This window comes from Ranitomeya imitator, chromosome 1, assembly GCF_032444005.1.
Source record: "Ranitomeya imitator isolate aRanImi1 chromosome 1, aRanImi1.pri, whole genome shotgun sequence".
NCBI classification, from domain to species: Eukaryota; Metazoa; Chordata; class Amphibia; order Anura; family Dendrobatidae; genus Ranitomeya; species Ranitomeya imitator.
This window is the reverse complement of record NC_091282.1, coordinates 504,300,560-504,318,187: the sequence shown is the minus strand read 5'-3', so window position 1 is coordinate 504,318,187 and position 17,628 is coordinate 504,300,560. Positions and strand designations below refer to the sequence as shown.

At 47.7% G+C, this 17,628-nt stretch overlaps 1 protein-coding gene across 6 annotated transcripts in view; it reads right to left on the bottom strand.

Annotated features, from left to right (window-relative positions):
• Positions 1-364: 364 nt before the first annotated feature.
• Positions 365-17,628, bottom strand: part of ACO1 (aconitase 1) — a 110,874-nt gene continuing 93,610 nt past the window's right edge. For all 6 annotated transcript variants that reach the window (XM_069766340.1, XM_069766384.1, XM_069766356.1 and 3 more), the window contains one exon: positions 365-1,179. In XM_069766340.1, the coding sequence (XP_069622441.1) occupies positions 1,054-1,179 (126 nt within the window). In that variant the 3' untranslated portion in view covers positions 365-1,053. The remainder of the gene's footprint in view (positions 1,180-17,628) is intronic.

Sequence of the window (17,628 nt, the reverse complement as noted above, 5' to 3'; positions counted from 1 at the left end):
ATATGCTAGCCACCTTAGGGAGAGACCCAAGTTGGGCTAAATGTAGCGGGACGAAAGAGACCGAAAAGCCCTCTACTTAAAGGAAATACATAGTGGATGCTTTCCTAAAACGGAAAGTACTTGCAAGCAGCATAATACAAAATTATGCTGCTTGCAAGTACTTTCCGTTTTAGGAAAGCATCCACTATGTTTTTAAGAAAAAGGATTCATCTGCAGGTTTCCTGCAACTAATTTTTTCCTGCTCCTCAAAATTGATCAGAAAAATGGGAATATGACCATATACGAAGAGAAGGAATTCATTCACGAGAACAAATGAGAATTGTACAATTGAGGTGGAGTGGAACTTTATGAAAAGGACACAACATTTACATCTGAAAATAGATTTATTCCCACTGATTCTTTTGTACACAAGGCCTTTATTGTGAATAGGACTTTAAAACAAGCAGAACTTGAGGAAAATGGTAATCTGTGCAAACCTGGGAACAAATAATCTAAAAAGAATTACATTTTCAATTAACATTATTGTGTAATGGCTTTAAGTCTTAGGATAACTACAATGTTGGCTGCTCTAATCATGCAAATATTACAAGAAGTTATCCAATGTGAGAAAAACAAATATATTTTTTTTTTACAGAATCGGGGCCACTCTGGTATTCAGCTTTGCCCCATTTATATGAATGAGCTGTAATATGTTAGAAAAAAAAAAAATCAGATGTGTTTTGTGCAACTGCTGACCGGCTTCGGAGCCAAGTGACGGCTCGAGAGATCAAGGAGTAAAATATGAATACAACTGATGACTAATGCAATAAGGGACAAATGTGAGCACCACCTCTGTATTAATAGCTCTGGCATTATGGGCGAGAAGCTCCAAGACCAGAATTACATGCATACTTATGGTGACACCAGAGCAACGGACTGTCACAAAACATATTCCTGAGTAACATGGCAGCACATGGATATCCTTCTGCTTTATTACACCAAAACCTCCACATTTTAAGGTCACAGATCAAGGTTTATCTCCACCCTTCTAAGTTACTGTTCATATTCCAGATCTCACGCCTTACTAGAATGGGCCATTTTGCGAATCATGTAGTTTAGGATGCCTCCATTGCGGTAATAGGTAAGCTCCACGTCTGTGTCAAATCTCATTATGGCTTCAAAAGTTTTTCCTGTATCCAACTATAAAAGGGATAAAGCAGAAAATGTTATTAAAAACTGCTATGCCATGTTAAAAGAGTAACAGTCGCTTTAATTTAAAAAAAAAACAAAAAAAAAAACACTAATAAATCAATAATATATATAAAATAAGAAACTTTCTGATGTATCTTAGAGAAATCTGCTTCTTTCTTCGCCAGGACTGATCAATCTCAAAATTCTCAAGTCACTGATAAAAATCTATATTTCAGTGAAGACAGATTTTTAGATTACTGATGTAAGAGATTATAGTTGGTTTTTAGAAGATCCCATGTAAAACTGAGGAAGGAGGAGCTCTGGCTACAGCTCCTCCCTTCTCTATACATGGAATCTTATTAGCACCAATTATCTCTCAGGAACGTTCACTAAAGAGATTTTAGTTGAGAATTGAGAATTTTGAAAATCATTAGTTGAGGAGGAAAATGCAGGTTTCTCTGTTAAAGTTGCTTATTTTCATGTGCACTATTGATTATAAAAAAAATACTTTTTTTCGTTTTTAAATCACTTTTCTCTAACAGACATAGCGGTTTAATTTTCGAGTCATAAGTGACATCTGTATCAGTACAATTATGGAAATACAACATTTATATAGTTTGTTTTCTTACTTGTGTAATAAAATTCATATCTAAGGCATATTCTATTGAGTATGGAGCGGCAGTCACGTATCTTAAGTGGTTGTGATACACAGCAGCAACTCAAGCTTTCTTCAAATCATTGCGTTCAACCATTTCAATGTAGCAGTTAAATCACTGACCGCAGCATTTAAATAGCTTGACCATCCAAAGCACTAGTCACCATCGCACCCACTCACTCACGACAAGACTGCACACACGGCTACTAACTTAGTCCTCCTATGAAGTCCAGCCCCGGTAAAGATGTGGGTTCAGCACTGGAGACAAGACATGCGCCATACTAGTACGGCACATGTCGTGAAGGGATTAAAGGGTGTTTCCACATAACTTCAAATAAGACAGCAAACTAGACCCACCATTAGCAGATACTTGTCTTGGAGTGTTTGCTCCTCATCAGTGCTTAGTAGGAGGTCTGATTTGCCTAGGTGAGAGCCCTCTGACTGGGAATCTATAGGGAATGGTTTTCGCTATGGAAAGTGTCAATCTGGCACAAAGACTTCAAAGACTTATAGACCATGCAATGCTCCTCTGGGAAATTAAATATGGAAAATACACTGTGTGCAGAATTATTAGGCAAGTTGTATTTTGATCACATGATACTTAGTATGCATGTTGTCCTACTCCAAGCTTTTCAGGCTTGAGAGCCAACTACCAATTAAGTAAATCAGGTGATGTGCATCTCTGTAATGAGGAGGTGTTATCTAATGACATCAGAACCCTATATAAGGTGTGCGTAATTATTAGGCAACTTCCTTTCCTTTGGCAAAATGGGTCAGAAGAGAGATTTGATGGGCTCTGAAAAGTCCAAAATTGTGAGATGTCTTGCAGAGGGATGCAGCAGTCTTGAAATTGCCAAACTTTTGAAGCGTGATCACCAAACAATCAAGCGTTTCATGGCAAATAGCCAACAGGGTCACAAGAAGCATGTTGGGCAAAAAAGGCGCAAAATAACTGCCCATGAATTGAGGAAAATCAAGCGTGAAGCTGCCAAGATGCCATTTGCCACCAGTTTTGCCATATTTCAGAGCTGCAACGTTACTGGAGTAACAAAAAGCACAAGGTGTGCAATACTCAGGGACATGCCCAAGGTAAGGAAGGCTAAAAAAACGACCACCTTTGAACAAGAAACATCAGATAAAACGTCAAGACTGGGCCAAGAAATATCATAAGACTGACTTTTCAAAGGTTTTATGGACTGATGAAATGAGAGTGACTCTTGATGGGCCAGATGGATGGGCCAGAGGCTGGATCAGTAAAGGGCAGAGAGCTCCACTCCGACTCAGACGCCAGCAAGGTGGAGGTGGGGTACTGGTATGGGCTGGTATCATCAAATATGAACTTGTGGGACCTTTTCGGTTGAGGATGGAGTGAAGCTCAACTCCCAGACCTACTGCCAGTTTCTGGAAGACAACTTCTTCAAGCAGTGGTACAGGAAGAAGTCGGTACCGTTCAAGAAAAACATGATTTTCATGCAGGACAATGCTTCTTCACATGCCTCCAACTACTCCACAGCATGGCTGGCCAGTAAAGGTCTCAAAGAAGAAAAAAAATAATGACATGGCCCCCTTGTTCACCTGATCTGAATCCCATAGAGAACCTGTGGTCCCTCATAAAATGTGAGATCTACAGGGAGGGAAAACAGTACACCTCCCGGAACAGTGTCTGGGAGGCTGTGGTGGCTGCTGCACGCAATGTTGATTGTAAACAGTTCAAGAAAGACCTGGCTATTTATTGCTTGCGTTGAGAAACACGCGATTGTGTCTCCGCGGCTTTTCTACATGCATTTGCATATTTCCCATAAAGGATGGGAGCAGTGTTCTGGATCACTGCGTTGAGAAACACGTGATGGTGTCTCCGCGGTGTTGGATGTTTTGATTTCCCCGAGGTCATTCATCCTTATGTTTACAGATCAAGAATCTATGGATGGAAGTCTGTTGAGTGTCTTCATAAAACAGGATTTTTGGTTGCTTACCGTAAAATCTGTTTCTTGGAGCCTCCATTGGGGGACACAGGAACCATGGGTGTATGCTGCTGCCACTAGGAGGCTGACACTATGCACAAAAAAAGTTAGCTCCTCCTCTGCAGTGTACACCCCATACGCTTCAGTTATACGCTTCAGTTAATGAGAAAGCAGTAGGAGATAAAAGAACAAGGTTGAAAAATCATAATCACAAACTTGAGAAATGTAAACGTGAGAACAGTCATAGAACATAGAACAGAAACTGAGAAACATTGGGAGGGAGCTGTGTCCCCCAATGGAGGCTCCAAGAAACAGATTTTACGGTAAGCAACCAAAAATCCTGTTTTCTTTATCGCCTCTCATTGGGGGACACAGGAACCATGGGACGTCCCAAAGCAGTCCCTAGGGCGGGAAAAACAGACTTCCATCAGGTCAGAGGACTCACCACTGCCGCCTGCAAGATCATTCTGCCTAGGCTGGCGTCCGCCGAAGCGTAGGTATGGACCTCGTAAAATTTGGCGAACGTGTGGATGGAAGACCAAGTTGCCGCTTTGCAAAGCTGTAGGGCGGAAGCCCTGTGGTGCAAACCCAGGAGGCGCCAACTACCCGGGTAGAGGGAGCCTTGATCCCAGGAGGGAGCACTCTGTTCTTGACCCGGTAAGCCTCCCGAATTGCCATTCTGATCCAGCGAGCAATAGTCGCCTTAGAAGTCAGTTGGCCTCTGCGCGGGCTATCAGGAATGACGAAAAGAGAATCCGTCTTCCGGAAAGTGGACGTTCTATCCAGGTAGATCCTCACTGCCCTGGCAAGGTCCAGCTTGTTCAACGATCGCTCCCGAGGATGAGTGGGAGCTGGACAAAAGGAAGGTAGAACGATGTCCCTGTTGAGGTGGAAGGTGGAAACCACCTTAGGAAGGAAGGCGGAGGCCTGAGGACCACCTTGTCCTGGTGGATGACCAAGAACGGAGGACGGCAAGACAGGGCCGTCAACTCGGAAACGCGGCGGATAGAAGTGATGGCCACCTTCCAAGATAGGACTGACGGGAATCTCCCCGAGAGGCTCAAAGGGAGAAACCCTCAGAACGTCCAGTACCAGGTTTAAATCCCATGAATCCACAGGGGCCCTGTATGGAGGGACAGCGTGGGCCACTCCTGAAGGAAGATCTTAACCTGTGGTCGGGAAGCTAAAGACTTCTGAAAAGGGATGGAAAACGTAGAGACCTGGCCCTTCAGGGAACTAAGAGCCATGCCCGAAGCCAGTCCTGCCTGAAGGAAGGCCAAAATGGAAGGCAGGGAAAAGGATGAAATGCGGTTGGACTCACACCAACGGAAGTAAGCTTTCCAGGTACGATAGTAGATCCTGGAAGACGAAGACTTCCGAGCCTGAATCATGGTGTGAATCACCCGGTCCGAAAGGCCGGACGTTCTTAAAACTGCGCTCTCAACAGCCATGCCGTTAAACTGAGCGACCGAGAATTCGGGTGGCAGATCGGACCCTGAGACAGATTGGGCCTGTCTGGAAGGCGCCAGGGAGCGTCCGCGAGAAGATTGACGAGCTCCGCGAACCAAGCTCTCCTGGGCAAATCCGGGGCGATCAGAATGACCGGCACCTCTTCCGCTATGATCTTCAACAGTTTGGGAAGTAATGGAAGGGGTGGGAACAGGTAGGGGAGCCCGAACTGTGACCAAGGAAAGGCCAGATCGTCAACGCCCACTGCAAGAGGATCGCGAGACCTGGAGACGAACTGAGGGACCTTCCTGTTCGTACGAGACACTGTGAGGTCCACATCCGGAGTCCCCCATCGAAGACAAATCTGATGGAAGACTACGTGGTGCAAAGACCATTCTCCTGCTGCGAGGCCCTCGCGGCTGAGGAAGTCGGCGGCCCAATTGTCCACGCCGGGCATATGCACCGCGGATATCACCGGAACTGTTGCTTCTGCCCAGAGGAGGATCTTGGATAGCTCGGCCAGGGCCAAGGAGCTCCGAGTCCCCCTCTGATGATTGACATCAGCCACAGCCGTGGCGTAGTCTGTCTGGATTCGGATTGGTATGCCCTTGAGAATCCTTTCCCAGAGACGGAGGGACAGAAAAAATGGCCCGAATCCCGAGGAGATTGATCGGCAGAGATGACTCCTGCGCCGACCAATGGCCCTGAACAGTCAGGTGGCAAAATACCGCATCCCAGCCGAGCAGGCTGGCGTCCGTTGTCACCACCTGCCAGTGAACTGGAAGGAAGGACCTGCCCTGGGAGATGAGAGGTGACGTCGGCCACCATTTGAGAAACCGCTTGACCCGGAGAGAGTGTCGGATCAGACGATCCAGGGAGAAGACCGACCTGTCCTACTGAGACATAATGACTTGCTGAAGGGGTCGTGAATGAATTGGGCGAAAGGAATCGCTTCCAATGTTGCTGCCATCCTCCCCATAACCTTCATGGCCGGACGGAAGGAGGGAGGCAGAGGACCCTGGAGCAAGGGTATGGCCCGACGAAGGATGGATCTCTTGTCTTTGAGAAGGAAGACTCTGGTCTGACGAGTGTCGAAAAGCATGCCCATAAAAATGATGCGCTGATAAGGAATAAGGCAGGACTTCAACCGGTTCACAAGTCACCCGAAACGGGCTAGTCAGTCGAGAACGATGGATAGGCTTTCGTGAGAAAAGGACGGAGCCTTGATGAGGATGTCGTCGAGGTATTGAAACAGAACCAGGCCTCTGACCCTCAAGAAAACCATCAGCGCCGCCATGATCTTCGTGAAAACTCTTGGAGCGGTTGGAAGATCGAACAGCAGGGCGACGAACTGAAAGTGGTCCTGGAGCACCGCAAAGCGCAGGAATCGGTAATGTCCCAGGAATATCGGGACATGGAGGTAGGCATCCTGAATATCTATGGAACACAGAAATTCCTGAGCCTCCATGGAAGCAATTACTGAACGAAGGGATTCCATCCTGAAGAGCTTCAGACGAACTCTCCTGTTCAGCAATTTGAGATCCAGAATGGGACGCACCTTGCCGTCTTTTTTCGGTATCACAAAAAAAGTTTTGAATAGAAACCTGTGAACCGTTCTTTTTCTGGAACGGGAAAGATTACCCCGGCTTTGAGGAGAGAAGCGAAGGGCGCGAAGAAGCCCGGAACTAGAGCGGAATCTCTTGGAGGTCGGGAATCGAAGAAGCGATCCCGGGGAAGTGAAACAAACTCTATCTTGTATCCCAAGGATACAACTTCCCTGACCCATGTGTCCTCTACTGAGGAGATCCAGACGTCCTTGAAGAAGAGGAGACGGCCGCCCAGCCTGGGAGGTGGGTTGGGGTCTTGCTGAGAGTCATGCCGAGGTGGACCTTCCAGTCCTGGGTCTGGAGGATCTACCCTGGGAGTAGCGAGGACGCCAGGAAGGAGTGGGCCTAAAGAATACTGTCTTCTCCTGACATGTCTGTGACCTCTGTCGTCTAGGGGTAGGACGACGAGGTTTGGCCTGGGGAAAAAGAGAACTTGTGCCCCCCGGTGGCGTCCATGATGATTTGGTCGAGCTTAGAACCAAGGAAACGAGACCCCTGAAAAGGCAGGCTGGTAAGGGACTTTTTAGAAGACAAATCCGCCTGCCAGGCCTTAAGCCAAACGGTCCGGTGGATGGCAACCGCGTTGCTGGACGCCTGAGCCGCACAAGACGCGGCATCCAGGGAGGCGCAGACCAGATATTCACCTGCGTGGGAAATCTGATTGGCAATTTCCGCCAGCTGTCCGGGTGGAGCCCCGTCCAGAATGCCCTGACGGAGTTGTTTGGCCCACTTGGATATGGATTTTGAAACCCAAGTGGAAGCAAAGGCCGGGCAAAGACTAGCTGAGGCCGCTTCAAAGGCTGACTTCGCGAAAGATTCTATGACCATCGTTAGAATCCTTCAGAGATGCTCTGCCGGACAGTGGAAGGTCTGTGCTGGTGGACAGTCTGTAAACCGGAGGATCCACCGAAGGGGAAGCCGTCCGATTAGTAGTGAGCTCCGGAGAAAAGGGGGTATAAAACGCCAAGTCGCTTTCCTCTCTGAAAGCGTCTGGTCGGGTTCTCCCTTTCTCTGGTCATAATCTCCTCGAACTCCGGGTGAGGAGAGAAAAACTTGGAAGGTGGTTTAGCCCGTCTGAAATAAACCGCCTGATCTGTGGGTTCCGTAGCGGACTCCTTGACGCCACAGGTTTGATTTATCGCTCCAATGAGATTCTGAACCATATCCCTCATGGTAGCGATGTGGTTCGAATCCAGCTCCGAAGTATCCTCCGAGGGCACATCATAGAACGCCTCGCCTGACTCAGGAGAGGAGGGCCGGGGGGAGGTCGACCGCAGAGAAAGACCGTGTGGTGAGATGGAGCGTGAAGAGGACTCAGACCGGCGTTCCTGTCTGGACCTTTTGCGGTTTGCAATGGAGGGCTCGGACGGAGCTTCCTGTGACCGGCTGGCTACTGCGGGGGTCTGCAGGGGTAATCGGTCAAGCACGGACACCAGAGTTTGAGACACCCGTGTCAGATCCACCACCGATTGTGAAACCCAGCCAAGGGTTGGAGCGTCGCTCTCGAGCGGAGCAGCCGGGGGATCCTGGGCGGTGGGCACAATCGGGTTGCTGCAGGAGTAGGAAGACGAGAGTGGCCCCCTTTTGCCCGAGTGGTTAGGGGACGGGGGGGGGGGGGGGCAGAGGGGAGTGTCAGTCTGCAGTGCAGAGCTACTCACGGTAGACGAAAAATGGAATCCGCAGGATGCTGTTCGGCTTGATGGGATGGGCCTCTCGTAAGAAGTAGTCCTTTAGGCAGGAGGGTGATATGGGCTCCTGCCGCAAATTGGAGCGAACTGCGGATGTGACCGCAGTATGGGCTCCAGAGATGTGGCGACAGATGTCTGTGGAGGAGAGGACTCGTGCATGTAAAAGAGTCCCAAGATGGCGCCGGTGGGCGGAGAGAAGGCGGGCCGCAGTGAAAATGTCAGGCGGGAGAAAAGCCCGCCCGATGAGAGAAGAAAGGGGCGGAGTCCGGCACCGGAAGTAGGCCCAGGCAGAAGCCGGGGCCTAAATTAGATCGGTGACCGGAGAGGGAGCCTTACAGGCCGCGGAGTAAGGAAGCGGCCGGCAGCTGAGCGGCCGCACACCGCAGCAGCGCCGCCGAAGGAGACAGGATGAACGGCCGAGCGCAGCTGCAGGGATCCGAAGCGATGCGGCGGCTTGGCAAAGCCGCCGCACTGAAGAAAGAGTGAAGCGCCGCATACAGCGGCCGGAGCCGGGCAGCCGCAGGCGGTGCGGCGGCCAGAGAAGGCCATGCTGGTGCAAGGTGGCCGCTGTTAGAGCTTCCGGAACAGCGCGGTCACGTAGTAAGAAGCGGCACAGTAGTAAAAAAGGCAGCCGCGCCGGAACAGGGGGCAGGGCGGCCGCAGCCACGGAAGCGGTGCGGCGGCCAGAGAAGGCCGCGCTGGTGCAAAGTGGCTGCTGTTAGAGCGGCCGGAACAGCGCGGTCACGTAGTCAGAAGCGGCGTGGTAGTCAGAAAAGGCAGCCTCGCCGGAAAAGGGGGCAGGGCGGCCGCAGCCACGGAATGCTCAGGGAAAAGGCTTTACCTCTGCCTTGCAGGTAAGATGACCTGCATCTGAAATAAGGCACCCCTTTTGTGGATCTAGGAGGAAATACTCACCTAAACATCCCACGTCGGTACTAACCTGCAAGGGATGAGACGTCCAGGGAGCTGATGGACGTCCTCGTCTCCGCAACCGACAGGCTCTGGTGGGCGAGTGGGTGGGGGACGGATGCAGGACCGGACTTCTGAGCACGCTTGTGTGCTAGGCTCTTGGTCCTGCAGATGGATCTATGAGGATACGGGGTGGCAGTACACGCCGTACGCATAGTCCGTATTGTGGGAGTACAGGTGTGACTGCTCACCCTGTATCCCTCCGGAAAAACGTGAAAAGAAATGACGCACATTGAGGTAGATAAGGGTCTAATGAAAGACCCGTGTCCACCTCCTACTGACACTAAAGGTACCTTCACACTCAGCGACGCTGCAGTGATACCGACAACGATGTTGATCGCTGCAGCGTCGCTGTTTGGTCGCTGGAGAGCTGTCACACAGACAGCTCTCCAGCGACCAACGATCCCGAAGTCCCCGGGTAACCAGGGTAAACATCGGGTTACTAAGCGCAGGGCCGCGCTTAGTAACCCGATGTTTACCCTGGTTACCAGCGTAAAAGTAAAAAAAACAAACACTACATACTTACCTACCGCTGTCTGTCCCCGGCGCTCTGCTTCTCTGCACTCCTCCTGCACTGGCTGTGAGCACAGCGGCCGGAAAGCAGAGCGGTGACGTCACCGCTCTGCTTTCCGGCTGACCGACGCTCACAGCCAGTGCAGGAGGAGTGCAGAGAAGCACAGCGCCGGGGACAGACAGCGGTAGGTAAGTATGTAGTGTTTGTTTTTTTTTACTTTTACGCTGGTAACCAGGGTAAACATCGGGTTACTAAGCGCGGCCCTGCGCTTAGTAACCCGATGTTTACCCTGGTTACCAGTGAAGACATCGCTGGATCAGTGTCACACACGCCGATCCAGCGATGTCTGCAGAGAGTGCAGCGACGAAATAAAGTTCTGCACAGTAATAGTTACCTGCACAAACAGATATGCTCCTAAGATAGCCAAATCTAAAAAAAAAAAAAAAACACTCCAACTTCCAAAAATATTAAGCTTTGATATTTGAGTCTTTTGGGTTGATTGAGAAAACAGTTGTTGATCAATAATAAAACTAATCTACTAAAATACAACTTGCCTAATAATTCTGCACACGGTGTAGCCTCTTCAGAGAAAGATAAGTCTAACTCCAGAGCAGCACATTTCTTAAAGTGAACCTGTCAGAAGGATTTTGCTAAATAACCTACATACACTGTCAGGTTGCTGCTGTTAAACTGATTAAAGCACAAACATGTTCCTCATCAGAGAGACTCCGCTTCCCTGCGATAAGGTGACAGCAGGGTGCAGGCAATTAGACAGAGGGAGCACCAGTCAGCCAAACACCTAAATGGCATGGCGGCTATAGACAAGGGCATCTAGGGTTTTAAACCACAGTATTTCGGAACACAGATCCTGACAATTTCAGCAGAAGCCTAGCCATGTTTATCACCCAGGCCTTTGTAACTGATCATGACTGACCAATAAGTTACCAGCACTCCTGACTGATGTAGACATCAAGGAATGTTAATGGATTAAGGATTATCCGCAATATTGAAAGCAATTTCCCATTTTTTGAATAGTTGATCATTTGCTCACTGATGGGAAATTTCAAGATCTGAAATAGCCCTTTAAGAAAAGCTCTGATGATAGGCATTGTCAATAAGAAGCACACCAAATAAACCCAGACTCATAATAGAACAGTGGCCAGAGAACATATCTCGGCTCACTTCACAAGCTACTCCCCATATAACGATATACATATAGGAGGACAACGGGAGTTTTTAGAAAAAGATACATATTTATTAGAAAACTAGTAAAAAACGGCGGTCAATTCATTGGTACATGCTTCATCTGGGCACAACCAAGCCACAATTAGGGCCGTCCCGGTCGGACAGTTCCTCCGGATGAGGCGGATCTGCTCGACTGAGGATAGCTTCAAACAACAGGCGGAAGATCTGAGTAAACGCTTCCAAGAAAGAGGCTATAGTAAAAGGTGTATTCGATACGGGTATAACAGGGCCAGGAGGACTCCACGCAATCATCTGCTATATAAAAAAACGGAAAAGGAGGAGGGTAACGAAACAATCAGATTTATATCTGAATATAACCACGAATGGAATAACATCAGAACCATCTTGGCAAAACATTGGCGTATCTTGAGCACTGAGCCCTCCCTGGGTCCGTACTTATCCGACAGTCCACTTATGACCCCACGTAGGGCCAAAAACCTAAAAGACCTCTTGGTCAAAAGTCATTACACCCCACCCGTTACCAATTTGTTTGGGATCTCACGACGAACTAGGGGTTGTTACACGTGTGGCCACTGTCTGGCCTGCGCCAATGTTCTGCGCTGCACCTCATTCCACTCAGCGGATGGAAAGAGGGAATTTCAGATCAAAGATTATATTTCCTGCAGTAGCAAGAATGTTATTTATTATGCTACGTGCGGGTGCCCACTAATATATGTGGGTTTGACATCCAGAGAACAGAGTGAGGGTGAGGGAGCATGTGCGGGGCATTGGCGCGGCGAAGACGGTGGCTGACATATGACATTTTGTCATTTGTCATATTTTGAGTATGGTTACATTTGGTCCACACTTTATATATATCTACATGTATGTCCCTCTGGTATGTTTCATTGGTGTTTTTTAATTGTGTGTTAATTTTTTTACTAGTTTTCTAATAAATATGTATCTTTTTCTAAAAACTCCCGTTGTCCTCCTATATGTATATCGTTATATGGGGAGTAGCTTGTGAAGTAAGCCGAGATATGTTCTCTGGCCACTGTTCTATTATGAGTCTGGGTTTATTTGGTGTGCTAATTATTTCTGTGTTTATCACAGCAGGTCCCAGCAATACAAAAATGGACTTTAGAGCCCGTGACGGCACATGGCTCACGCAAATTGATAGCGTTTTTAATGACACCAATGAATTGGGCATGGAGGGGAATTCCAGGGGGTTACAGGAGACGGTGGCGACGTTTAAGGACCTATTGAGAAAACGCACCAAGGTTTGGTGGAATCATGCGTTCCTGGATAAATACCTGGAAAAGGGATTAATCCCAAGGGGTTTAAGAGTACAGGTATTCCCGTCTTTCCCGGTGGATGATGTTGCCATTAGGGAGAGGTGGGAGGAATGTGCCAGCAAATGTTCAGTGGGATTCATGGAGATTCTCAAAGAAATGAATGCTAGTTCCCTAAAAGAAATGGAGACTGAAATTGAGAGCCTACAGGCGGTTATCAAAACAGAGATGTCTGGGGAAACCCTAAAGAAATTTAAGGAGGAGGTGGATAAGGAAGTTCAAAAAAGGGTGGAGGACATCCAACAAGTAAAATCTAAGAAATTTCAGCGGGATAGCAATGATAGACAAATGAATAAAATGTACAGATGGAGAAATGGGAATGAACGATCACGTCCTTTTTTCCCCAAACGAATCACGCTCCAGGTCTCGATCTACGTCATATAAATCCACTACATCTATGGAAGAAAGACATGGAGGGAAAAAAGGCCTCCAGGATAAAAATAATGAGGGTCCGCATGGGAGTGACAGAATGACCACTAGACAAAATGTAAAGAAGGGAACAGTGACCAAACAGTCGGACGTTCGGGCCCAGGGAGGGTTACAGGTAATCAACCTTTCTGACCATGTCCTCACCAATTGCCAACTTAGGGTGCTTGGGAGAGGTTTATCATTCTCACCTACTAATGGTTTTAATTTCTTCACAGCTCTAAAAGATCTTCACCTGTTTTCTCTTAAACTGGTGTTGAAGAAATTGCACTTTGGTAAAGGACATGGGTCGGATCCTCTGGGCTGCACTGAGGAGGAGGCTCTCCGGATTTTGGAGGAGCTTTTGGAGGAGCAAACTACAACGTCTGGAGGTGAGTTTCCATCGGCTATTTTTCCTAAGTCCATTAGGTTTCCCCCCTTGTCTCTGTGTCCTGCGGTGGAGGTATTCACGAAATTAGTTACGGAAGATCTTAAGAAGCTTTCCACACGCAGAGAGTATGACAATTTGACGAAGAAAGAGAGAAGCTATTCGTCAACTCCAGTCTATGGAGGATGTGGTTATCAAAGCAGCAGACAAGGGGGGAAACATTGTGGTATGGCCAGTGGAAAAGTATGAAAAGGAAGCCTTTAGACAGCTCCGGGATGGCAATGTGTACACCAAGCTTTCCCGGGATCCGGGGGCCTCCTTCTCGGGGCAGCTACAGGGAATTTTATATCGGGCATTTGAAGATGGAGTAATTAATAAAAAGGTGCTAGATGGTCTGATTGTTAAATTTCCAAGGGTTCCAACCTTTTACCTTCTTCCCAAGGTCCACAAGGACCCGGTCAGCCCCCCTGGACGTCCGATTGTGTCAGGCATACAGGGTATATGTGACCCTGTCTGCAAATTTATTGACCACTATTTAAAAAAACTTGTGGAAACATTACCATCATTTGTCAAAGACACAACGGACGTCCTGACCAGGGTTGACGGGGTCTTTGTGGACCAGGGGACTTTCCTTGTGACGGCTGACGTGGAGGCCCTGTATACCTGTATCGATCACCAGGATGGACTACGGGCGGTACGCTTCTTTCTGGGGGCCTCCGACCTGGACGGCCCTCTGGGTGAGCTTATCCTTGAGTTGTTGGAGTTTGTCCTTACCCATAATTTTTTTACTTTTAAAGATGGTTTTTACCAACAAAAGCGTGGCGCAGCCATGGGTGCGGCCTGCGCGCCCGCGTACGCCAACCTCTTCCTGGGTTTCTGGGAGAGGTTGGTTTTTGGTGACGCGGGGGCGGGGGCCGCCGACCATGTGCTGTGTTGGCTACGCTACATTGATGATGTTTTGTTTTTTTGGAGTGGGACAGAACAACAACTCAGGGATTTTATGGCTGTGCTCAATATGAACACATTCAATATCAGACTCACCTACAGGTATGATTATAACACAATTGATTTTTTGGACATCTGCTTGAGGGTGAGTTCTGATTCATCTATTCAAACTGATGTTTTCCGCAAAGTGACGGCGGTCAATTCATTGGTACATGCTTCATCTGGGCACAGCCAAGCCACAATTAGGGCCGTCCCGGTCGGACAGTTCCTCCGGATGAGGCGGATCTGCTCGACTGAGGATAGCTTCAAACAACAGGCGGAAGATCTGAGTAAACGCTTCCAAGAAAGAGGCTATAGTAAAAGGTGTATTCGATACGGGTATAACAGGGCCAGGAGGAATCCACGCAATCATCTGCTATATAACAAAACGGAAAAGGAGGAGGGTAACGAAACAATCAGATTTATATCTGAATATAACCACGAATGGAATAACATCAGAACCATCTTGGCAAAACATTGGCGTATCTTGAGCACTGAGCCCTCCCTGGGTCCGTACTTATCCGACAGTCCACTTATGACCCCACGTAGGGCCAAAAACCTAAAAGACCTCTTGGTCAAAAGTCATTACACCCCACCCGTTACCAATTTGTTTGGGATCTTGCGACGAACTAGGGGTTGTTACACGTGTGGCCACTGTCTGGCCTGCGCCAATGTCCTGCGCTGCACCTCATTCCACTCAGCGGATGGAATATCGTAGTTACTTACCGATAACGGTATTTCTCTGATCCCATGACGGCACTAACGAGAGAGGGATCCGCCCTCAGGGACAGGAAACCCACAGGTTAAAAAGGCGGGACCTCTCCGCCACCTCAGTTGGTTTACAGAGCCTTGCAGGGAATTTCTGCTGTAACTTAATTGGTTATTTTTACACAACAAAATATAACTGTATAACTTATATAAGCTCCTATATTATATATATATATATATATATATATATATATATATATATATATATATATATACACACACCTTTTTTTTTTTTTATGCACACCTCGTGACTTAATTTATAAGTAGTGTGGACACCCATACGTGAAGGGAGGGAATATACAGGTGCCGTCATGGGATCAGAGAAATACCGTTATCGGTAAGTAACTACGATATTCTCTTACCCCATGACGGCACTAACGAGAGAATTTCAAAGAATGAAAATTTTAGGGTGGGACCACTGCCTCAAGAACTCTCCTACCAAAAGTTAAGTCTGAGGGAGAAGATAGATTAAGCTGATAGTGCTTGAAGAATGTAGAGGGGGAAGACCAAGTGGCTGCTCTACATATTTGATCTATTGATGCTCCACCACGTTCAGCCCAAGAGGTTGCCACCGACCTGGTTGAATGAGCCTTAATTGTGTCCGGAGCTTGTTCTCCGGAAGAAGTATATGACATCTTGATGGCATCTCTTACCCACCTCGCCAACGTGGCTTTCGATGCCTTGTGACCCTTATTTGGACCCTGAAAGCAGACAAACAGAGCCCTCCCTTTTCTACACTCCCTTGTGGCTGATAGATAGTGTGTTAGACATCTCTTTACATCTAGTGTGTGTAAAGCCTCCTCTTTTTTGTTTTTTGGATTGGGGCAAAAATATGGTAACGCTATCTCTTGAGATCTGTGGAATTTTGACGCCACTTTGGGAAGGTAAGAAGGGTCAGTTTTGAGGATTACTCTGTCATCTAATATTTGAGTTAGAGGTGGGTAGGCTGATAAGGCCTGCAGATCACTAATCCTGCGAGCGGAGGTTAGGGCCACCAATAAACAGGTTTTCCAAGATATTATTTTTAGTGAAGCCTGAGATAAAGGTTCGAACGGCGCCTTAGTTAGTGCTGAAAGGACTAAGTTCAGGTCCCAGGGAGGAGCGGTGAGATGTATAACTGGTCTGGACCTAGTAGATGCTCTAATAAATCTTTTTACCCAGTGATTCCCCGCCAAATCCTGATTATAAAGGGCACCCAATGCTGCAATCTGAACTTTCAGGGTGTTTGTTGCCAGGCCTTTCTCTAATCCTTTTTGCAGAAATTCTAGAATTTCCTGGATTGGCATCTGATCTGATAGAGTAACTGCTGATGTGGATAGGAACTTTTTCCAGACCTTGCCGTATGCTTTGGTAGTTACAGGTTTTCTACTAGCCAGCAGGGTAGAAATTAGATTTGAAGAAAACCCCCTTTTTGTTAACAGTTCCCTTTCAAAAGCCAGGCCGTCATATGTAAACTTTTTATTTGTGGGTGATTCACTGGCCCTTGATGCAGAAGGTCTGGGATATCTGGGAGTACCCATGGATCAGCTATGGACATTAGGCGTAGCCATGGGAACCATACTCTTTTCGGCCAGAACGGGGCTATCAATATCACTTTGGCTCTGTCCTCCCTGATTTTCTTCAAGACTAAGGGAATTAGAGCTATCGGAGGAAACACATAAGCTAGATGGAATTTCCATGGAATTAACAACGCGTCTATAGCCACTGGACTCCCCCGAGGATCTATCGAGCAGAAGGCCTTCGTTTTCCGATTTTGATTGTTTGCAAATAGATCTATATCCGGGGCCCCCCAAAGATCCACTATGCGTTTGAATATTTTTGTATTTAACTCCCATTCCCCCTGTTTTAATTGGGTTCTGCTTAGAAAATCTGCAGTTTGATTTTCTGACCCTTTTATGTGAAGGGCTGTCAGGGAGGACAAGTTGGCTTCTGCTTGTGACATGATGAAATTTGTCACTTTCATTAGGGATTGAGACCTCGTCCCTCCCTGATGGTTTAAATATGCTACTACCACCCTGTTGTCCGTCAGTACTCTCACGTGGTGGGAACGGAGGGATGTTAAAAAATGATTGATGGCGTACTGAACTGCTAAAAGCTCCTTCATGTTTGAAGTAAGGTCTTTCTCTTCTACTGACCAAGGACCTTGGGCAATTTGCCTGTTTAGGTGGGCCCCCCACCCCCAAGGACTTGCGTCTGTGGTCAGGATTATCGAGACCGGCCATACCCATGGAACCCCCCTTCTGAGATTGGACGGGTCTGTCCACCAAGCTAAGGAAGTTTTTGTCCGAGAGGATATTTTTAATTGCTTTTCTAAATTTCCTCCTGCGTGGGATACCGCCTCTAGTATTTCCCACTGGAGATCTCTCGAGTGGCTCTGAGCCCACTGTACCGCTGGGATACAGGATGTCATTGACCCCAGTATGGACATGGCTCTCCTTAGAGTGATCAGAGGAGAGATACTCAACTGATTCACTAGATGTATCATGTTGGACACTTTTTCTTCCGGCAGACGACACTCTTGCTTTGTTGAGTC